The 24,338-nt window shown below is 48.1% G+C and overlaps 1 protein-coding gene across 1 annotated transcript in view; it reads right to left on the bottom strand.

Moving 5' to 3' along the window:
* Nucleotides 1–1,474: 1,474 nt before the first annotated feature.
* Nucleotides 1,475–24,338, bottom strand: part of LOC129864769 (CST complex subunit CTC1-like) — a 72,380-nt gene continuing 49,516 nt past the window's right edge. The window contains exon 9 of the mRNA XM_055937064.1: nucleotides 1,475–1,550. Within this exon, the coding sequence (XP_055793039.1) occupies nucleotides 1,475–1,550 (76 nt within the window). The remainder of the gene's footprint in view (nucleotides 1,551–24,338) is intronic.

The raw sequence follows: 24,338 nt of genomic DNA, 5'->3' as shown, positions 1-24,338 counted from the left end.
CCAGTATCCCTGGAGTCAACATGGGCCAGTATCCCTGGAGTCAACATGGACCAGTATCCCTGTGGAACGCTTTCAACACCTTTTAGAGTCCCTGCAACGACAAACTGAGGCGGTTCTGAGGTGCAACTCAATATTAGGTGGTTTTGTACACTGGGATGAAATAGGTCTAACACTGGGATGAATAGGTCTAACACTGGGATGAAATAGGTCTAACACTGGGATGAAATAGGTCTAACACTGGGATGAAATAGGTCTAACACTGGGATGAAATAGGTCTAACACTGGGATGAAATAGGTCTAACACTGGGATGAAATAGGTCTAACACTGGGATGAAATAGGTCTAACACTGGGATGAAATAGGTCTAACACTGGGATGAAATAGGTCTAACACTGAGATGAAATAGGTCTAACACTGGGATGAAATAGGTCTAACACTGGGATGAAATAGGTCTAACACTGGGATGAAATAGGTCTAACACTGGGATGAAATAGGTCTAACACTGGGATGAAATGGGTCTAACACTGGGATGAAATAGGTCTAACACTGGGAGGAAATAGGTCTAACACTGGGATGAAATAGGTCTAACACTGGGATGAAATAGGTCTAACACTGGGATGAATTAGGTCTAACACTGGGATGAATTAGGTCTAACATACAGCTGAGGGTTATGTATTATATCAATACCACAGGTGGGTAAGGCTTCCTATAACATCTTTAATACAGGCAGACAGGAGTAGTAGGTCGAGGTTGTAAAATGTTTATTAAATACACTAGAAACATCAGAATGGACATGCAGGCTTTGCCCTCCCTGGCCACCAGGGGGCGCCACACCCACCTACCAGAATACAAACTTTATCAAAATACAGTACAGCGATTCTCAAAACACCTCACTGACCACATATGCTACGACCGCTAATAACTTGCCTTAGGGCCCTTGTAACCAGTTATAACCATAGCTCAGTGGCTATAACCTCTGAAGAGTACTATTGCTTGTTTGTCAGGTGTTTATTACTCAAAAAGAATATATTTATATTCCAATAAATTACTCATGCATTAACTAAATGGATGTTATTGATGATCTACCAGGGGATCGATCAATGAATATGTAGGATATCGACCCCAAAGAAATGTAATGACGTTTTTCCACTCCACTTAACCAAGCAGATCTTCAGCTACTAAACTCATCACAAATGAAAACCACACGTCATGACTTCAGTAATCAATCATCACATTGATATAAAAACACCAGAGCCACAGAAGCGATTTAATAAATCACCATGATTGATCCTTTTCGGGAATAAACACGTTTTATATTCGCACCCTTCCGATTGGGTGGCCATACTGTGTAACTACGGCAACTACGGCGCTGTGGAGATGAACGGTTCGTCTTTTTCTACAACGGACCGGTTAGTGGAGGATTTTAAATAACTCATATCTACAATATCACGGTTGAGTTTAGTCAGAAAACCTTATTAATTGTTGACCTCGTAAGGTATCTCTGAGATTGTCAGAATGACATCCCTGATAACGTTATTCATATTGACAGAGCTCTCACACGCAGGACACACAGGACTTTAACGTAGACGAGTTTACAGAAAATCCTCTGGTTAGACCCGTCCTGACTAGTTTAGACCCGCTGACTATTGACTAGTAAAGTTAGCTGTGGAATGGGGAACTAGTTAAGTGAGTTGTGGAATGGGGGACTAGTTAAGTTAGTTGTGGGATGGGGGACTAGTTAAGTTCTGTGTGTTGTGTGCAGAGCTTACTGCACTCACAGTGACTCCTTCAGTCTCCTGGTAATCAATACCCTGTTTATCAATACCCTGGTTATCAATACCCTAGTTATCAATACCCTAGTTATCAATACCCTGGTTATCAATACCCTGGTAATCAATACCCTGGTTATCAATACCCTGGTTATCAATACCCTGGTTATCAATACCCTGGTTATCAATACCCTAGTTATCAATACCCTGGTAATCAATACCCTGGTAATCAATACCCTGGTTATCAATACCCTAGTTATCAATACCCTAGTTATCAATACCCTGGTTATCAATACCCTAGTTATCAATACCCTGGTTATCAATACCCTGGTTATCAATACCCTGGTTATCAATACCCTAGTTATCAATACCCTGGTTATCAATACCCTGGTTATCAATACCCTGGTTATCAATACCCTGGTTATCAATACCCTAGTTATCAATACGCTAGTTATCAATACCCTAGTTATCAATACCCTAGTTATCAATACCCTGGTTATCAATACCCTGGTTATCAATACCCTGGTTATCAATACGCTAGTTATCAATACCCTAGTTATCAATACCCTAGTTATCAATACCCTGGTTATCAATACCCTGGTTATCAATACGCTGGTTATCAATACCCTAGTTATCAATACCCTAGTTATCAATACCCTGGTTATCAATACGCTGGTTATCAATACCCTGTTTATCAATAACGCTGGGTCAAGTCGAACACAGTCTCTCGAACAAGGACAGAAAGGCTTTTATATTAAACTGATCAGGAAGATGATCGAGAGACGATCATGATTAAGTTTATCTTCTCAACATTATTTTCTGTTTCAGTGCAAGTCAGATATTTTCCCATGATGCCTTTGGCTTTGTTGCGGCAGCAACCTTTGACCTTTGCCAAACCCTGAGGATCAAAAAACGACCCGAGCGACAACCTACACAACACCCACCATCCATCCTCTCTAAACAATCTCTCAATACATCCCCTCTCTACGACTTCTACCACCATTACCCTAACTGACATCATTACCCTAACATTACCCTAACATTACCCTAACTGACAACATTACCCTAACTGACATCATTACACTAACATTACCCTAACTGACATCATTACCCTAACTGACATCATTACCCTAACTGACAACATTACCCTAACTGACAACATTACCCTAACTGACATCATTACCCTAACTGACATCATTACCCTAACATTACCCTAACTGACATCATTACCCTAACATTACCCTAACTGACATCATTACACTAACATTACCCTAACTGACATCATTACCCTAACATTACCCTAACTGACATCATTACCCTAACTGACAACATTACCCTAACTGACATCATTACACTAACTGACATCATTACCCTAACTGACATCATTACCCTAACTGACATCATTACCCTAACTGACAACATTACCCTAACTGACAACATTACCCTAACTGACATCATTACCCTAACTGACATCATTACCCTAACATTACCCTGACTGACATCATTACCCTAACTGACATCATTACCCTAACATTACCCTGACTGACATCATTACCCTAACTGACAACATTACCCTAACTGACATCATTACCCTAACTGACACCATTACCCTAACTGACATCATTACCCTAACATTACCCTAACTGACATCATTACCCTAACTGACAACATTACCCTACCTGACAACATTACCCTAACTGACAACATTACCCTAACTGACATCATTACCCTAACATTACCCTAACTGACATCATTACCCTAACTGACAACATTACCCTAACTGACAACATTACCCTAGCTGACAACATTACCCTAACTGGCAACATTACCCTAACTGACAACATTACCCTAACTGACAACATTACCCTAACTGACAACATTACCCTAACTGACAACATTACCCTAACTGACATCATTACCCTAACGGACAACATTACCCTAACTGACATCATTACCCTAACGGACATCATTACCCTAACTGACAACATTACCCTAACTGACAACATTACCCTAACTGACATCATTACCCTAACTGACAACATTACCCTAACTGACATCATTACCCTAACTGACAACATTACCCTAACTGACATTACCCTAACTGACATCATTACCCTAACATTACCCTAACTGACAACATTACCGTACCATTACCCTAAATGACAACATTACCCTAACTGACAACATTACCCTAACTGACAACATTACCCTAACTGACATCATTACCCTAACATTACCCTAACTGACATCATTACCCTAACATTACCCTAACTGACAACATTACCGTAACATTACCCTAAATGACAACATTACCCTAACTGACAACATTACCCTAACTGACAACATTACCCTAACTGACATCATTACCCTAACTGACAACATTACCCTAACTGACAACATTACCCTAACTGACATCATTGCCCTAACTGACAACATTACCCTAACTGACATTACCCTAACTGACATCATTACCCTAACTGACAACATTACCCTAACTGACATGACCCTAACTGACATCATTACCCTAACATTACCCTAACTGACAACATTACCGTAACATTACCCTAAATGACAACATTACCCTAACTGACATCATTACCCTAACTGACATCATTACCCTAACTGGCATCATTACCCTAACTGACAACATTACCCTAACTGACATCATTACTCTAACATTACCCTAAATGACAACATTACCCTAACATTACCCTAACTGACATCATTACCCTAACATTACCCTAACTGACATCAACCATCACCCTAACATTGTGTCTGAGAGAGAGTAATATTATCTAGGCAGGAACAGTGTGTCTGTGTGTCTTCCGAGAGAGAGAGAGAGAGAGAGTAATATTATCTAGGCAGGAACAGTGTGTCTGTGTGTCTTCCGAGAGAGAGAGAGAGTAATATTATCTAGGCAGGAACAATGTGTCTGTGTGTCTTCCGAGAGAGAGAGAGAGTAATATTATCTAGGCAGGAACAGTGTGTGTCTGGGTGCGTCTTCCAAGAGAGAGAGAGAGTAATATTATCTAGGCAGGAACTGTGTGTGTCTGGGTGCGTCTTCCAAGAGAGAGAGAGAGTAATATTATCTAGGTAGGAACAGTGTGTGTCTGGGTGTCTTCCAAGAGAGAGAGAGAGTAATATTATCTAGGCAGGAACAGTGTGTGTCTTCCAAGAGAGAGAGAGTAATATTATCTAGGCAGGAACAGTGTGTGTCTGGGTGTCTTCCAAGAGAGAGAGAGAGTAATATTATCTAGGCAGGAACAGTGTGTGTCTGGGTGTCTTCCAAGAGAGAGAGAGTAATATTATCTAGGCAGGAACAGTGTGTGTCTGGGTGTCTTCCAAGAGAGAGAGAGAGTAATATTATCTAGGCAGGAACAGTGTGTGTCTGGGTGTCTTCCAAGAGAGAGAGAGAGTAATATTATCTAGGCAGGAACAGTGTGTGTCTGGGTGTCTTCCAAGAGAGAGAGAGTAATATTATCTAGGCAGGAACAGTGTGTGTCTGGGTGTCTGTCACAGCGGCGTGTATAAGTGGCAGAGGAAGTCAGGCGCAGGAGAGTCAAAATAGAGTGTAGCATGGAGTACTTTAATAAAAGTCCCAGTAATTAGCTCCATAACACTCACGGAAAAATATCATACAAAATCTGGGTACGAAGACCCATCGCACACCTATACACAAACAGCACAACACTTGACAACGAACAATCTCTGACAAACACATGAAGGGAAACAGAGGGTTAAATACACAACAGGTAATAAATGGGATTGACAACAGGTGTGTGGGAAGACAAGACAAAACCAATGGAAAATGAAAAATGGATCGATGATGGCTAGAAGACCGGTGAAGTCGACCGCCGAACACCGCCCGGACAAGGAGAGGCAACGACTTCGGCAGAAGTCGTGACAGTACCCCCCCCCTGACGCGCGGCTCCAGCAGTGCGTCGACACCGGCCTCGGGGACGACCCGGAGGGCGAGGTGCAGGGCGATCCGGATGGAGGCGGTGGAATTCTTTTAACATGGAAGGATCTAAAACGTCCTCCACCGGAACCCAGCATCTCTCCTCCGGCCCGTACCCCTCCCAGTCCACGAGGTACTGAAGGCCCCTCGCCCGACGTCTCGAATCCAAAATGGATCGAATAGCGTACGCCGGGACCCCCTCGATGTCAAGAGGAGGCGGAGGAACTTCACGCACTTCAGCCTCCTGGAGCGGGCCAGCCACCACCGGCCTGAGGAGAGACACATGGAACGAGGGGTTAATACGGTAATTAATGGGCAGTTGTAATCTATAACATACCTCGTTCACTCTCCTCAGGACTTTAAACGGCCCCACAAACCGCGGACACAGCTTCCGGCAGAGCAGGCGGAGGGGCAGGTTTCGGGTCGAGAGCCAGACCCTGTCCCCTGGTACGAACACCGGGGCCTCACTGCGGCGACGGTCTGCGCCAATTTTCTGGCGCCTTATGGCACGCTGAAGGTGGACGTGGGCTGCCTCCCAAGTTTCCTCAGCGTGCCGAAACCAATTGTCCACCGCAGGAGCTTCGGTCTGACTCTGATGCCAAGGAGCCAGAACCGGCTGATACCCTAATACACATTGAAAAGGGGTGAGGTTAGTGGAGGAGTGACGTAGCGAGTTCTGGGCTATCTCTGCCCAGGGCACGAACTTCGCCCACTCCCCTGGCCGGTCCTGGCAATAGGACCGCAGAAACCTGCCCACATCCTGGTTAACTCTCCACCTGCCCATTACTCTCGGGATGAAAACCTGAGGTAAGACTAACCGAGATCCCCAGACGTTCCATGAACGCCTTCCAGACCCTTGACGTGAACTGGGAACCCCGATCAGACACTATATCCTCCTCAGGCACCCCATAATGCCGGAAAACATGTGTAAACAGAGCCTCCGCAGTTTGTAAGGCCGTAGGGAGACCGGGCAAAGGGATAAGACGACAGGACTTAGAGAACCGATCCACAACGACCAGGATCGTGGTGTAACCCTGTGAAGGTGGAAGATCAGTCACAAAATCCACTGACAGGTGCGACCACGGCCGTTGAGGAACGGGTAAAGGCAAAAGCTTACCTCTAGGCAGGTGTCTAGGAGCCTTGCACTGGGCGCACACCGAACAGGAGGAAACATAAATCCTCACGTCCTTAGCTAAAGTGGGCCACCAGTACCTCCCATCAAGACAGCGCATCGTCCGACCTATCCCAGGATGACCAGAGGAGGGTGATGTGTGAGCCCAATAGATCAATCGGTCACGGACAGCAGACGGAACGTACAGACGACCAGCTGGACACTCAGGAGGAGAGGGCTCTGCACGTGACGCCCGCTCAATGTCCGCGTCCAGCTCCCACACTACTGGCGCCACCAAACACGACTCTGGGAGTATGGGAGTGGGATCCATGGGTCGCTCCTCTGTGTCATACAGCCGAGACAATGCGTCTGCCTTGACGTTCTGGGAGCCTGGTCTGTAAGTAAGCGTAAACACAAAACGAGTGAAAAACATGGCCCACCTTGCCTGGCGAGGATTTAGTCTCTTCGCCTGCCGGATGTACTCCAGATTGCGGTGATCAGTCCAGATGAGAAAAGGGTGATTAGCCCCCTCAAGCCAATGCCTCCACACCTTCAAGGCTTTTACGACAGCTAACAGCTCTCGGTCCCCCACATCATAGTTACGCTCCGCCGGGCTGAGCTTCTTCGAGAAAAAAGCACAGGGGCGAAGCTTCGGTGGCACACCCGAACGCTGAGAGAGCACTGCTCCTATCCCAGCTTCGGATGCGTCCACCTCTACTATGAATGGCAAAGAGGGATCCGGATGAGCCAACACAGGCGCCGAGGTAAACAGAGCCTTCAGTTTACCAAAAGCCCTATTCGCCTCGACCGACCACTGCAAGCGCACCGGTCCCCCCTTTAGCAGTGAGGTAATGGGAGCTGCAACCTGACCAAAACCCCGGATAAATCTCCGGTAGTAATTGGCAAACCCTAAAAAACGCTGCACCTCCTTTACCGTGGTTGGAGTCGGCCAATTACGCACGGCTGTAATGCGGTCGCTCTCCATTTCCACTCCTGAAGTGGAAATCTGATGCCCTAGGAAGGAGATGGATTGTTGGAAGAACAAGCATTTCTCAGCCTTGACATATAAATCATGCTCCAACAGGCGACCAAGCACCCTGCGCACCAAGGACACATGCTCAGCGCGTGTAGCAGAGTATATCAAAATATCATCGATATACACCACTACACCCTGCCCATTCAGGTCCCTGAAGATCTCATCTACAAACGATTGGAAGACTGATGGAGCATTCATCAACCCATATGGCATGACCAGGTACTCATAATGACCTGAGGTGGTGCTAAATGCCGTCTTCCACTCATCACCCTTCCTAATACGCACCAGATTGTACGCACTCCTGAGATCCAATTTTGTGAAGAAGCGGGCCCCGCGCATTGACTCCATTACTGTATTAATCAAAGGTAGCGGGTAACTATATTTTACCGTGATTTTATTAAGGTCTCGATAATCAATGCACGGGCGTAAACCGCCATCCTTCTTCTTCACAAAAAAGAAACTCGAAGAGGCGGGTGAAATGGATGGCTGAATGAACCCCTGACGCAGGGATTCAGAGATATAATTATTCATAGCCACTGTCTCCGCTTGCGACAGAGGATACACATGACTCCTGGGATATGCAGCGTCTACCAGGAGATCTATCGCACAATCCCCCTGTCGATGGGGTGGTAATTGAGTCGCCTTCTTTTGACAGAAGGCGAGTGCCAAATCGGCATATTCTGGGGGAATGCGCACGGTGGAAACCTGGTCTGGACTTTCCACCGTAGTAGCACCAACAAACCCCTACACACCTACCTGAGCACTCTCGCGACCACCCCGTGAGAGCCCTCTGTGGCCAAGAAACAGTGGGATTATGAGTAGTTAACCAGGGTAGGCCTAACACCACAGAATACGCAGGGGAATCAATAAGAAAAAGACTAATCTTTTCCTTGTGACCTCCCTGCGTTATCATAGACAAAGGTGCGGTGACCTCCCTGATAAACCCTGACCCTATTGGTCGACTATCTAAAGCATGAATAGGGAAAGGCATATCAACAGAAACAACAGGAATCCCTAAACTATGAGCAAAATTTTTATTAATGAAATTCCCAGCCGCGCCTGAATCTACTAGCGCCTTATACTGGGAATGCAGGGAAAAATCCGGAAAGGTGACAGAGACAAACATAAGTGCAACAGAGGGCTCTGGATGAGTATGGTGCCTACTCACCTGGGGTGATGCCAGAGTGCCCTGCCTGCCTTCTCTATTCCCAGAGGAACCAACCCGACACCGATCAGCAGTGTGATCTCTGCGATCATAGATGGTGCTCGAGCGGGTACCCCCTCCGGTCTCCCGACGCACCGTCCCTCCCAATTCCATTGGTTCGGGAGAGAGGGCGCGGGAGGATGGAACAACCAGACCCCGATCTAGACGTCCACGAGTAGCCAGTATGTTGTCCAGCCTGATGGACATGTCCACCAGCTGGTCGAAGTTAAGGGTGGTGTCTCTACAGGCCAGCTCCCGACGGACGTCCTCACGTAGGCTACAATGGTAATGGTCGATCAGGGCCCTGTCGCTCCATCCAGCGCCGGCAGCCAAGGTCCTAAACTCCAAAGCAAACTCCTGGGCACTCCTCGTCCCCTGCCTCAGATGATAGAGAAGCTCACCCGCCGTTTTTCCTTCGGGAGGATGGTCGAATACTCTCCTGAAATAACGGGTGAACTCCTCAAAATGGTCCAACGCCAGGGTGTGTGTTCTACCATGGTGTCTGTCCTACCAGGGTGTGTGTTCTACCAGGGACATGGTGTGTGTTCTACCAGGGTGTGTGTTCTACCAGGGACATGGTGTGTGTTCTACCAGGGTGTGTGTTCTACCAGGGTGTGTTTTCTACCAGGGTGTGTGTCCTACCAGGGTGTGTGTTCTACCAGGGACATGGTGTGTGTTCTACCAGGGTGTGTGTTCTACCAGGGTGTGTGTTCTACCAGGGACATGGTGTGTGTTCTACCATGGTGTGTGTTCTACCAGGGTATGTGTTCTACCAGGGACATGGTGTGTGTTCTACCTGGGTGTCTGTTCTACCATGGTGTGTGTTCTACCAGGGACATGGTGTGTGTTCTACCAGGGTGTGTGTTCTACCAGGGACATGGTGTGTGTTCTACCAGGGTGTGTGTTCTACCAGGGACATGGTGTGTGTTCTACCATGGTTTGTGTTCTACCAGGGTGTGTGTTCTACCAGGGACATGGTGTGTGTTCTACCAGGGTGTGTGTTCTACCAGGGACATGGTGTGTGTTCTACCAGGGTGTGTGTTCTACCAGGGTGTGTGTTCTACCAGGGTGTGTGTTCTACCAGGGACATGGTGTGTGTTCTACCATGGTGTGTGTTCTACCAGGGTGTGTGTTCTACCAGGGACATGGTGTGTGTTCTACCAGGGACATGGTGTGTGTTCTACCAGGGTGTGTGTTCTACCAGGGTGTGTGTTCTACCAGGGTGTGTGTTCTACCAGGGACATGGTGTGTGTTCTACCAGGGTGTGTGTTCTACCAGGGTGTGTGTTCTACCAGGGACATGGTGTGTGTTCTACCAGGGACATGGTGTGTGTTCTACCAGGGTGTGTGTTCTACCAGGGTGTGTGTTCTACCATGGTGTGTGTTATACCAGGGTGTGTGTTCTACCAGGGACAAGGTGTGTGTTCTACCAGGTTGTGTGTTCTACCAGGGTGTGTGTTCTACCAGGGTGTGTGTTCTACCAGGGTGTGTGTTCTACCAGGGACATGGTGTGTGTTCTACCAGGGACATGGTGTGTGTTCTACCAGGGACAGGGTGTGTGTTCTACCAGGGACATGGTGTGTGTTCTACCAGGGACATGGTGTGTGTTCTACCAGGGACAGGGTGTGTGTTCTACCAGGGACAGGGTGTGTGTTCTACCATGGTGTGTGTTCTACCAGGGTGTGTGTTCTACCAGGGACATGGTGTGTGTTCTACCAGGGTGTGTGTTCTACCAGGGTGTGTGTTCTACCATGGTGTTTGTTCTACCAGGATGTGTGTTCTACCAGGGACATGGTGTGTGTTCTACCATGGTGTGTTCTACCAGGGTGTGTGTTCTACCAGGGAAATGGTGTGTGTTCTACCAGGGTGTGTGTTCTACCAGGATGTGTGTTCTACCAGGGTGTGTGTTCTACCAGGGACATGGTGTGTGTTCTACCAGGGTGTGTGTTCTACCAGGGTGTGTGTTCTCCCAGGGTGTGTGTTCTACCAGGGTGTGTGTTCTACCAGGGACATGGTGTGTGTTCTACCAGGGACATGGTGTGTGTTCTCCCAGGGTGTGTGTTCTACCAGGGTGTGTGTTCTACCAGGGTGTGTTTTCTACCAGGGTGTGTGTTCTACCAGGGTGTGTGTTCTACCAGGGTGTGTGTTCTACCAGGGACAGGGTGTGTGTTCTACCAGGGTGTGTGTTCTACCATGGTGTTTGTTCTACCAGGGTGTGTGTTCTACCAGGGACATGGTGTGTGTTCTCCCAGGGTGTGTGTTCTACCAGGGTGTGTGTTCTACCAGGGTATGTGTTCTACCAGGGTGCGTGTTCTACCAGGGTGTGTGTTCTACCAGGGTGCGTGTTCTACCAGGGACATGGTGTGTGTTCTACCAGGGTGTGTGTTCTACCAGGGTGTGTGTTCTACCAGGGTGTGTGTTCTACCAGGGTCATGGTGTGTGTTCTACCAGGGACATGGTGTGTGTTCTACCAGGGTGTGTGTTCTACCAGGGTGTGTGTTCTACCAGGGTGTGTGTTCTACCAGGGTGTGTGTTCTACCATGGTGTGTGTTCTACCAGGGACATGGTGTGTGTTCTACCAGGGTGTGTGTTCTACCAGGGTGTGTGTTCTACCAGGGTGTGTGTTCTACCAGGGTGTGTGTTCTACCATGGTGTCTGTCCTACCAGGGTGTGTGTTCTACCAGGGACATGGTGTGTGTTCTACCAGGGTGTGTGTTCTACCAGGGACATGGTGTGTGTTCTACCAGGGTGTGTGTTCTACCAGGATGTGTGTTCTACCAGGGTGTGTGTCCTACCAGGGTGTGTGTTCTACCAGGGACATGGTGTGTGTTCTACCAGGGTGTGTGTTCTACCAGGGTGTGTGTTCTACCAGGGACATGGTGTGTGTTCTACCATGGTGTGTGTTCTACCAGGGTGTGTGTTCTACCAGGGACATGGTGTGTGTTCTACCTGGGTGTCTGTTCTACCATGGTGTGTGTTCTACCAGGGACATAGTGTGTGTTCTACCAGGGTGTGTGTTCTACCAGGGACATGGTGTGTGTTCTACCAGGGTGTGTGTTCTACCAGGGACATGGTGTGTGTTCTACCATGGTTTGTGTTCTACCAGGGTGTGTGTTCTACCAGGGACATGGTGTGTGTTCTACCAGGGTGTGTGTTCTACCAGGGACATGGTGTGTGTTCTACCAGGGTGTGTGTTCTACCAGGGTGTGTGTTCTACCAGGGTGTGTGTTCTACCAGGGACATGGTGTGTGTTCTACCATGGTGTGTGTTCTACCAGGGTGTGTGTTCTACCAGGGACATGGTGTGTGTTCTACCAGGGACATGGTGTGTGTTCTACCAGGGTGTGTGTTCTACCAGGGTGTGTGTTCTACCAGGGTGTGTGTTCTACCAGGGACAGGGTGTGTGTTCTACCAGGGACATGGTGTGTGTTCTACCAGGGTGTGTGTTCTACCAGGGTGTGTGTTCTACCAGGGACATGGTGTGTGTTCTACCAGGGACATGGTGTGTGTTCTACCAGGGTGTGTGTTCTACCAGGGTGTGTGTTCTACCATGGTGTGTGTTCTACCAGGGTGTGTGTTCTACCAGGGACAAGGTGTGTGTTCTACCAGGTTGTGTGTTCTACCAGGGTGTGTGTTCTACCAGGGTGTGTGTTCTACCAGGGTGTGTGTTCTACCAGGGACATGGTGTGTGTTCTACCAGGGACATGGTGTGTGTTCTACCAGGGACAGGGTGTGTGTTCTACCAGGGACATGGTGTGTGTTCTACCAGGGACATGGTGTGTGTTCTACCAGGGACAGGGTGTGTGTTCTACCAGGGACAGGGTGTGTGTTCTACCATGGTGTGTGTTCTACCAGGGTGTTTGTTCTACCAGGGACATGGTGTGTGTTCTACCAGGGTGTGTGTTCTACCAGGGTGTGTGTTCTACCATGGTGTTTGTTCTACCAGGATGTGTGTTCTACCAGGGACATGGTGTGTGTTCTACCATGGTGTGTTCTACCAGGGTGTGTGTTCTACCAGGGACATGGTGTGTGTTCTACCAGGGTGTGTGTTCTACCAGGATGTGTGTTCTACCAGGGTGTGTGTTCTACCAGGGACATGGTGTGTGTTCTACCAGGGTGTGTGTTCTACCAGGGTGTGTGTTCTACCAGGGTGTGTGTTCTACCAGGGTGTGTGTTCTACCAGGGACATGGTGTGTGTTCTACCAGGGACATGGTGTGTGTTCTCCCAGGATGTGTGTTCTACCAGGGTGTGTGTTCTACCAGGGTGTGTTTTCTACCAGGGTGTGTGTTCTACCAGCGTGTGTGTTCTACCAGGGTGTGTGTTCTACCAGGGACAGGGTGTGTGTTCTACCAGGGTGTGTGTTCTACCATGGTGTTTGTTCTACCAGGGTGTTTGTTCTACCAGGGACATGGTGTGTGTTCTCCCAGGGTGTGTGTTCTACCAGGGTGTGTGTTCTACCAGGGTATGTGTTCTACCAGGGTGCGTGTTCTACCAGGGTGTGTGTTCTACCAGGGTGCGTTTTCTACCAGGGACATTGTGTGTGTTCTACCAGGGTGTGTGTTCTACCAGGGTGTGTGTTCTACCAGGGTGTGTGTTCTACCAGGGACATGGTGTGTGTTCTACCAGGGACATGGTGTGTGTTCTACCAGGGTGTGTGTTCTACCAGGGTGTGTGTTCTACCAGGGTGTGTGTTCTACCAGGGTGTGTGTTCTACCAGGGACATGGTGTGTGTTCTACCAGGGACATGGTGTGTTTTCTACCAGGGTGTGTGTTCTACCAGGGTTTGTGTTCTACCAGGGTGTGTGTTCTACCAGGGACATGGTGTGTGTTCTACCAGGGACATGGTGTGTGTTCTACCAGGGACATGGTGTGTGTTCTACCAGGGACATGGTGTGTGTTCTACCAGGGTGTGTGTTCTACCATGGTGTTTGTTCTACCAGGGTGTTTGTTCTACCAGGGTGTGTGTTCTACCAGGGACAGGGTGTGTGTTCTACAAGGGTGTGTGTTCTACCAGGGTGTGTGTTCTACCAGGATGTGTGTTCTACCAGGGACATGGTGTGTGTTCTACCAGGGACATGGTGTGTGTTCTACCAGGGTGTGTGTTCTACCATGGTGTGTGTTCTACCAGGGTGTGTGTTCTACCAGGGACATGGTGTGTGTTCTACCAGGTTGTGTGTTCTACCAGGGTGTGTGTTCTACCAGGGTGTGTGTTCTACCAGGGTGTGTGTTCTACCAGGGACATGGTGTGTGTTCTACCAGGGACATGGTGTGTGTTCTACCAGGGACAGGGTGTGTGTTCTACCAGGGACATGGTGTGTGTTCTACCAGGGACATGGTGTGTGTTCTACCAGGGACAGGGTGTGTGTTCTACCAGGGACAGGGTGTGTGTTCTACCATGGTGTGTGTTCTACCAGGGTGTGTGTTCTACCAGGGACATGGTGTGTGTTCTACCAGGGTGTGTGTTCTACCAGGGTGTGTGTTCTACCATGGTGTTTGTTCTACCAGGATGTGTGTTCTACCAGGGACATGGTGTGTGTTCTACCATGGTGTGTGTTCTACCAGGGTGTGTGTTCTACCAGGGACATGGTGTGTGTTCTACCAGGGTGTGTGTTCTACCAGGATGTGTGTTCTACCAGGGTGTGTGTTCTACCAGGGACATGGTGTGTGTTCTACCAGGGTGTGTGTTCTACCAGGGTGTGTGTTCTACCAGGGTGTGTGTTCTACCAGGGACATGGTGTGTGTTCTACCAGGGACATGGTGTGTGTTCTCCCAGGGTGTGTGTTCTACCAGGGTGTGTGTTCTACCAGGGTGTGTTTTCTACCAGGGTGTGTGTTCTACCAGGGTGTGTGTTCTACCAGGGAGTGTGTTCTACCAGGGACAGGGTGTGTGTTCTACCAGGGTGTGTGTTCTACCATGGTGTTTGTTCTACCAGGGTGTGTGTTCTACCAGGGACATGGTGTGTGTTCTCCCAGGGTGTGTGTTCTACCAGGGTGTGTGTTCTACCAGGGTGTGTGTTCTACCAGGGTGCGTGTTCTACCAGGGTGTGTGTTCTACCAAGGTGCGTGTTCTACCAGGGACATGGTGTGTGTTCTACCAGGGACATGGTGTGTGTTCTACCAGGGTGTGTGTTCTACCAGGGTGTGTGTTCTACCAGGGTGTGTGTTCTACCAGGGACATGGTGTGTGTTCTACCAGGGACATGGTGTGTGTTCTACCAGGGTGTGTGTTCTACCAGGGTGTGTGTTCTACCAGGGTTTGTGTTCTACCAGAGTGTGTGTTCTACCAGGGACATGGTGTGTGTTCTACCAGGGACATGGTGTGTTTTCTACCAGGGACATGGTGTGTGTTCTACCAGGGACATGGTGTGTTTTCTACCAGGGTGTGTGTTCTACCATGGTGTGTGTTCTACCAGGGTGTTTGTTCTACCAGGGTGTGTGTTCTACCAGGGACAGGGTGTGTGTTCTACCAGGGTGTGTGTTCTACCAGGGTGTTAGTTCTACCAGGGTGTGTGTTCTACCAGGGACATGGTGTGTGTTCTACCAGGGACATAGTGTGTGTTCTACCATGGTGTGTGTTCTACCAGGGACATGGTGTGTGTTCTACCAGGGTGTGTGTTCTACCAGGGTGTGTGTTCTACCAGGGTGTGTGTTCTACCAGGGACATGGTGTGTGTTCTACCAGGGTGTGTGTTCTACCAGGGACATGGTGTGTGTTCTACCAGGGACATGGTGTGTGTTCTACCAGGGACATGGTGTGTGTTCTACCAGGGTGTGTGTTCTACCAGGGACATGGTGTGTGTTCTACAAGGGTGTGTGTTCTACCAGGGACATGGTGTGTGTTCTACAAGGGTGTGTGTTCTACCAGGGACATGGTGTGTGTTCTACAAGGGTGTGTGTTCTACCAGGGACATGGTGTGTGTTCTACCAGGGACATGGTGTGTGTTCTACCAGGGTGTGTGTTCTACCAGGGACATAGTGTTTGTTCTACCATGGTGTGTGTTCGACCAGGGTTTGTGTTCTACCAGGGTGTGTGTTCTACCAGGGACATGGTGTGTGTTCTACCAGGGTGTGTGTTCTACCAGGGACATGGTGTGTGTTCTACCAGGGACATGGTGTGTGTTCTACCAGGGTGTGTGTTCTACCAGGGACATGGTGTGTGTTCTACCAGGGTGTGTGTTCTACCAGGGACATGGTGTGTGTTCTACCAGGGTGTGTGTTCTACCAGGGTGTGTGTTCTACCATGGTGTGTGTTCTACCAGGGTGTGTGTTCTACCAGGTTGTGTGTTCTACCAGGGACATTGTGTGTGTTCTACCAGGGTGTGTGTTCTACCAGGGTGTGTGTTCTAACAGGGTGTGTGTTCTACCAGGTTGTGTGTTCTACCAGGGACATTGTGTGTGTTCTACCAGGGTGTGTGTTCTACCAGGGTGTGTGTTCTACCAGGGTGTGTGTTCTACCAGGTTGTGTGTTCTACCAGGGACATTGTGTGTTCTACCAGGGTGTGTGTTCTACCAGGGTGTGTTCTACCAGGTTGTGTGTTCTACCAGGGACATTGTGTGTGTTCTACCAGGGTGTGTGTTCTACCAGGGTGCGTGTTCTACCAGGGTGTTTGTTCTACCATGGTGTGTGTTCTACCATGGTGTGTGTTCTACCAGGGTGTGTGTTCTACCAGGGACATTGTGTGTGTTCTACCAGGGTGTGTGTTCTACCAGGGACATTGTGTGTGTTCTACCAGGGTGTGTGTTCTACCAGGGTGTGTGTTCTACCAGGGTGTTTGTTTTACCATGGTGTGTGTTCTACCAGGGTGTGTGTTCTACCAGGGTGTGTGTTCTACCAGGGTGTGTGTTCTACCAGGGACATGGTGTATGTTCTACCATGGTGTGTGTTCTACCAGGGTGTGTTCTACCAGGGACATGTTGTGTGTTCTACCAGGGTGTGTGTTCTTCCAGGGTGTGTGTTCTACCAGGGACAGGGTGTGTGTTCTACCAGGGACATGGTGTGTGTTCTACCAGGGACAGGGTGTGTGTTCTACCAGGGTGTGTGTTCTACCAGGGACATGGTGTTTGTTCTACCAGGGTGTGTGTTCTACCAGGGTGTGTGTTCTACCAGGGACAGGGTGTGTGTTCTACCAGGGACATGGTGTGTGTTCTACCAGGGTGTGTGTTCTCCCATGGTGTATGTTCTACCATGGTGTGTGTTCTACCAGGGTGTGTTCTACCAGGGACATGGTGTGTGTTCTACCAGGGTGTGTGTTCTACCAGGGTGTGTGTTCTACCAGGGACATGGTGTGTGTTCTACCAGGGACATGGTGTGTGTTCTACCAGGGTGTGTGTTCTACCAGGGACATGGTGTGTGTTCTACCAGGGACATGGTGTGTGTTCTACCAGGGTGTGTGTTCTACCAGGGACAGGGTGTGTGTTCTACCAGGGTGTGTGTTCTACCAGGGTGTGTGTTCTACCAGGGTGTGTGTTCGACCAGGGTTTGTGTTCTCCCAGGGTGTGTGTTCTACCTGGGTGTGTGTTCTACCAGGGACATGGTGTGTGTTCTACCAGGGACATGGTGTGTGTTCTACCATGGTGTGTGTTCTACCAGGGTGTGTGTTCTACCAGGGACATGGTGTGTGTTCTACCAGGGACATGGTGTGTGTTCTACCAGGGACATGGTGTGTGTTCTACCAGGGTGTGTGTTCTACCAGGGTGTGTGTTCTACCAGGGTGTGTGTTCTACCAGGGACATGGTGTGTGTTCTACCAGGGTGTGTGTTCTACCAGGGACATGGTGTGTGTTCTACCAGGGACAGGGTGTGTGTTCTACCAGGGACAGGGTGTGTGTTCTACCAGGGACAGGGTGTGTGTTCTACCAGGGTGTGTGTTCTACCAGGGACATGGTGTGTGTTCTACCAGGGTGTGTGTTCTACCAGGGACATGGTGTGTGTTCTACCAGGGACAGGGTGTGTGTTCTACCAGGGACAGGGTGTGTGTTCTACCAGGGACAGGGTGTGTGTTCTACCAGGGACAGGGTGTGTGTTCTACCAGGGTGTGTGTTCTCCTAGGGGTGTAAAGTATGCAGTGTGCGTCAGAGGTGCGTAGTATGGTACTGATCCAGACACACACACTGTGAGACGGCTCATCCATCACCAGGTCTGGGGCTAACGAGGGTAAAATGTTTATTACCCCCCAGATCGTCTTTGTGTGTCTTAGACAAAACTACACCCCTTCACACGCACACACACCCTCCCCTCCGTCCCCACAGTCTCCCCCATTCAGTAAGGTCCTCTGACGTCATCACCGACGCAACACACACACACACACGTGTTCCAAGCAACACACACACACACACTCGTTGTCCAAGCACACAGCCTCAGTCTGAGCTCAACTGGTGGGTTATAGTCTAGTACAGCGTATTAAACTGGGCAGGAAGTAGAAAGGACTGTTTCTATTGGGTTATAGTCTAGTACAGCGTATTAAACTGGGCAGGAAGTAGAAAGGACTGTTTCTATTGGGTTATAGTCTAGTACAGTGTATTAAACTGGGCAGGAAGTAGAAAGGACTGTTTCTATTGGGTTATAGTCAAGTACAGCGTATTAAACTGGGCAGGAAGTAGAAAGGACTGTTTCTATTGGCTTATAGTCTAGTACAGCGTATTAAACTAGGCAGGAAGTAGAAAGGACTGTTTCTATTGGGTTATAGTCTAGTACAGCGTATTAAACTGGGCAGGAAGTAGAAAGGACTGTTTCTATTGGGTTATAGTCTAGTACAGCGTATTAAACTGGGCAGGAAGTAGAAAGGACTGTTTCTATTGGGTTATAGTCTAGTACAGCGTATTAAACTGGGCAGGAAGTAGAAAGGACTGTTTCTATTGGGTTATAGTCTAGTACAGCGTATTAAACTGGGCAGGAAGTAGAAAGGACTGTTTCTATTGGGTTATAGTCTAGTACAGCGTATTAAACTGGGCAGGAAGTAGAAAGGACTGTTTCTATTGGGTTATAGTCTAGTACAGCGTATTAAACTAGGCAGGAAGTAGAAAGGACTGTTTCTATTGGGTTATAGTCTAGTACAGCGTATTAAACTGGGCAGGAAGTAGAAAGGACTGTTTCTATTGGGTTATAGTCTAGTACAGCGTATTAAACTGGGCAGGAAGTAGAAAGGACTGTTTCTATTGGGTTATAGTCTAGTACAGCGTATTAAACTGGGCAGGAAGTAGAAAGGACTGTTTCTATTGGGTTATAGTCTAGTACAGCGTATTAAACTGGGCAGGAAGTAGAAAGGACTGTTTCTATTGGGTTATAGTCTAGTACAGCGTATTAAACTAGGCAGGAAGTAGAAAGGACTGTTTCTATTGGGTTATAGTCTAGTACAGAGTATTAAACTGGGCAGGAAGTAGAAAGGACTGTTTCTATTGGGTTATAGTCTAGTACATCGTATTAAACTGGGCAGGAAGTAGAAAGGACTGTTTCTATTTGGTTATAGTCTAGTACAGCGTATTAAACTGGGCAGGAAGTAGAAAGGACTGTTTCTATTGGGTTATAGTCTAGTACAGCGTATTAAACTAGGCAGGAAGTAGAAAGGACTGTTTCTATTGGGTTATAGTCTAGTACAGCGTATTCAACTAGGCAGGAAGTAGAAAGGACTGTTTCTATTGGGTTATAGTCTAGTACAGCGTATTAAACTGGGCAGGAAGTAGAAAGGACTGTTTCTATTTTAGCTTGTATTAAACTGTTTACTGCAGAGATACACACTCCTTAACCCCTACAAACCTCTGTGTCGATTAAGACAGGCTCTCTCTCTCTCGCTCTCTCTATCCATCTCCCTTTCTCTCTCCCTCCATCTCCCCGCTCGTTCTCTCTCTCTCTCTCACACACACACTCTTTTCCTCTGTTTCTCTCTATCCCTCTCCCTTTCTCTCTCCCTCCATCTCCCCGCTCGTTCTCTCTCTCTCACACACACTCGTTTCCTCTGTTTCTCTCTATCCCTCTCCCTTTCTCTCTCCCTCCATCTCCCCGCTCGTTCTCTCTCTCTCTCACACACTCTTTTCCTCTGTCTCTCTCTATCCCTTTCCCGTTCTCTCTCCCTCCATCTCCCCGTTCTCTCTCTCTCTACGTTAGGGGTCTCACCTATCCTATCACCATGGTGACAACAGTGTGTGTGTAACCCTGTGGCCACTCCCCCTCAGGAGGAAATAATTCCGCAGACGACCGCGTTTCCCAGGGAACACTTTACGAGGGGCGGAACCAAGAAGGTCAGGGGTCACTAGGGCTTGGGGGTGTTTATAGATGGTTGTCCTACTGAGAGGTTTGAAGTGAGCTTTTGTCTTTATTAGGGTCAGAACCCAGGATGGACAGAAGAGAAAGGAGAGGGAGGAGACGGACTACGAACTGACCTATGGTGCTCTGTCTAAAACATGCTGACACTCTGGTCAGAAGAGTAAATAAGGGAGTGTTATCCCGGCCAGAATGGCCCATAGGGCAGGTAAGGAGCCTATCTCCTGTTACTGTAGAGAGACACCCTCTGGACAGGACACTAGTCTATCTCCTGTTACTGTAGAGAGACAGCTTGATGTACAGGACACCCCCTGGACAGGACACTTGTCTATCTCCTGTTACTGTAGAGAGACAGCTTGATGTACAGGACACCCCCTGGGCAGGACACTAGTCTATCTCCTGTTTCTGTAGTGAGACAGCTTGATGTACAGGACACCCCCTGGACAGGACACTAGTCTATCTCCTGTTACTGTAGTGAGGCAGCCTGATGTACCAGTACACCCCCTGGACAGGACACTAGTCTATCTCCTGTTTCTGTAGTGAGACAGCTTGATGTACAGGACACCCCCTGGACAGGACACTAGTCTATCTCCTGTTTCTGTAGTGAGACAGCTTGATGTACAGGACACTAGTCTATCTCCTGTTACTGTAGAGAGACAGCTTGATGTACAGGACACTAGTCTATCTCCTGTTACTGTAGAGAGACAGCTTGATGTACCAGGACACCCCCTGGAAAGGACACTAGTCTATCTCCTGTTACTGTAGTGAGACAGCCCCTGGACAGCCATGGTAACGGTGGTGACCTGTTAACAGTCCATCATGTAAAGAGAAGGATGTAGCCTAGGTAACGGTGGTGACCTGTTAACAGTCCATCATGAAAAGAGAAGGATGTAGCCTAGGTAACGGTGGTGACCTGTTAACAGTCCATCATGTAAAGAGAAGGATGTAGCCTAGGTAACGGTGGTGACCTGTTAACAGTCCATAATGTAAGGAGAAGGATGTAGCCTAGGTAACGGTGGTGACCTGTTAACAGTCCATCATGTAAAGAGAAGGATGTAGCCTAGGTAACGGTGGTGACCTGTTAACAGTCCATCATGTAAAGAGAAGGGTGTAGCCTAGGTAACGGTGGTGACCTGTTAACAGTCCATCATGTAAAGAGAAGGATGTAGCCTAGGTAACGGTGGTGACCTGTTAACAGTCCATCATGTAAAGAGAAGGATGTAGCCTAGGTAACGGTGGTGACCTGTTAACAGTCCATCATGTAAAGAGAAGGATGTAGCCTAGGTAACGGTGGTGACCTGTTAACAGTCCATCATGTAAAGAGAAGGATGTAGCCTAGGTAACGGTGGTGACCTGTTAACAGTCCATCATGTAAAGAGAAGGATGTAGCCTAGGTAACGGTGGTGACCTGTTAACAGTCCATAATGTAAAGAGAAGGGTGTAGCCTAGGTAACGGTGGTGACCTGTTAACAGTCCATCATGTAAAGAGAAGGATGTAGCCTAGGTAACGGTGGTGACCTGTTAACAGTCCATCATGTAAAGAGAAGGATGTAGCCTAGGTAACGGTGGTGACCTGTTAACAGTCCATCATGTAAAGAGAAGGATGTAGCCTAGGTAACGGTGGTGACCTGTTAACAGTCCATCATGTAAAGAGAAGGATGTAGCCTAGGTAACGGTGGTGACCTGTTAACAGTCCATCATGTAAAGAGAAGGATGTAGCCTAGGTAACGGTGGTGACCTGTTAACAGTCCATCATGTAAAGAGAAGGATGTAGCCTAGGTAACGGTGGTGACCTGTTAACAGTCCATCATGTAAAGAGAAGGATGTAGCCTAGGTAACGGTGGTGACCTGTTAATAGTACATCATGTAAAGAGAAGGATGTAGCCTAGGTAACGGTGGTGACCTGTTAACAGTCCATCATGTAAAGAGAAGGGTGTAGCCTAGGTAACGGTGGTGACCTCTTAGCAGTCCATCATGTAAAGAGAAGGATGTAGCCTAGGTAACGGTGGTGACCTGTTAACAGTCCATCATGTAAAGAGAAGGATGTAGCCTAGGTAACGGTGGTGACCTGTTAACAGTCCATCATGTAAAGAGAAGGATGTAGCCATGGTAACGTTGGTGACCTGTTAACAGTCCATCATGTAAAGAGAAGGATGTAGCCTAGGTAACGGTGGTGACCTGTTAACAGTCCATAATTTAAAGAGAAGGATGTAGCCTAGGTAACGGTGGTTACCTGTTAACAGTCCATCATGTAAAGAGAAGGATGTAGCCTAGGTAACGGTGGTGACCTGTTAACAGTCCATCATGTAAAGAGAAGGATGTAGCCTAGGTAACGGTGGTGACCTCTTAGCAGTCCATCATGTAAAGAGAAGGATGTAGCCTAGGTAACGGTGGTGACCTGTTAACAGTCCATCATGTAAAGAGAAGGATGTAGCCTAGGTAACGGTGGTGACCTCTTAGCAGTCCATCATGTAAAGAGAAGGATGTAGCCTAGGTAACGGTGGTGACCTGTTAACAGTACATCATGTAAAGAGAAGGGTGTAGCCTAGGTAACGGTGGTGACCTCTTAGCAGTCCATCATGTAAAGAGAAGGGTGTAGCCTAGGTAACGGTGGTGACCTGTTAACAGTCCATCATGTAAAGAGAAGGATGTAGCCTAGGTAACGGTGGTGACCTGTTAACAGTCCATCATGTAAAGAGAAGGATGTAGCCTAGGTAACGGTGGTGACCTGTTAACAGTCCATCATGTAAAGAGAAGGATGTAGCCTAGGTAACGGTGGTGACCTGTTAACAGTCCATCATGTAAAGAGAAGGATGTAGCCTAGGTAACGGTGGTGACCTGTTAACAGTCCATCATGTAAAGAGAAGGATGTAGCCTAGGTAACGGTGGTGACCTGTTAACAGTCCATCATGTAAAGAGAAGGATGTAGTCTAGGTAACGGTGGTGACCTGTTAACAGTCCATCATGTAAAGAGAAGGATGTAGCCTAGGTAACGGTGGTGACCTGTTAACAGTCCATCATGTAAAGAGAAGGATGTAGCCTAGGTAACGGTGGTGACCTGTTAACAGTCCATCATGTAAAGAGAAGGATGTAGCCTAGGTAACGGTGGTGACCTGTTAACAGTCCATAATGTAAAGAGAAGGATGTAGCCTAGGTAACGGTGGTGACCTGTTAACAGTCCATCATGTAAAGAGAAGGATGTAGCCTAGGTAACGGTGGTGACCTGTTAACAGTCCATCATGTAAAGAGAAGGATGTAGCCTAGGTAACGGTGGTGACCTGTTAGCAGTCCATCATGTAAAGAGAAGGATGTAGCCTAGGTAACGGTGTTGACCTGTTAACAGTCCATCATGTAAAGAGAAGGATGTAGCCTAGGTAACGGTGGTGACCTGTTAACAGTCCATCATGTAAAGAGAAGGATGTAGCCTAGGTAACGGTGGTGACCTGTTAGCAGTACATCATGTAAAGAGAAGGATGTAGCCTAGCGAACGGTGGTGACCTGTTAACAGTCCATCATGTAAAGAGAAGGATGTAGCCTAGGTAACGGTGGTGACCTGTTAACTGTCCATCATGTAATGAGAAGGATGTAGCCTAGGTAACGGTGGTGACCTGTTAACAGTCCATCATGTAAAGAGAAGGATGTAGCCTAGGTAACGGTGGTGACCTGTTAACAGTCCATCATGTAAAGAGAAGGATGTAGCCTAGGTAACGGTGGTGACCTGTAAACAGTCCGTAATGTAAAGAGAAGGATGTAGCCTAGGTAACGGTGGTGACCTGTTAACAGTCCGTAATGTAAAGAGAAGGATGTAGCCTAGGTAACGGTGGTGACCTGTTAACAGTCCATCATGTAAAGAGAAGGATGTAGCCTAGGTAACGGTGGTGACCTGTTAACAGTCCATCATGTAAAGAGAAGGATGTAGCCTAGGTAACGGTGGTGACCTGTTAACAGTCCATCATGTAAAGAGAAGGATGTAGCCTAGGTAACGGTGGTGACCTGTTAACAGTCCATC

This window comes from Salvelinus fontinalis, chromosome 11 (assembly GCF_029448725.1).
Source record: "Salvelinus fontinalis isolate EN_2023a chromosome 11, ASM2944872v1, whole genome shotgun sequence".
Taxonomy (NCBI): domain Eukaryota; kingdom Metazoa; phylum Chordata; class Actinopteri; order Salmoniformes; family Salmonidae; genus Salvelinus; species Salvelinus fontinalis.
Note: the sequence above shows the minus strand (reverse complement) of the source record. Positions and strands in the feature narration are given on the sequence as shown.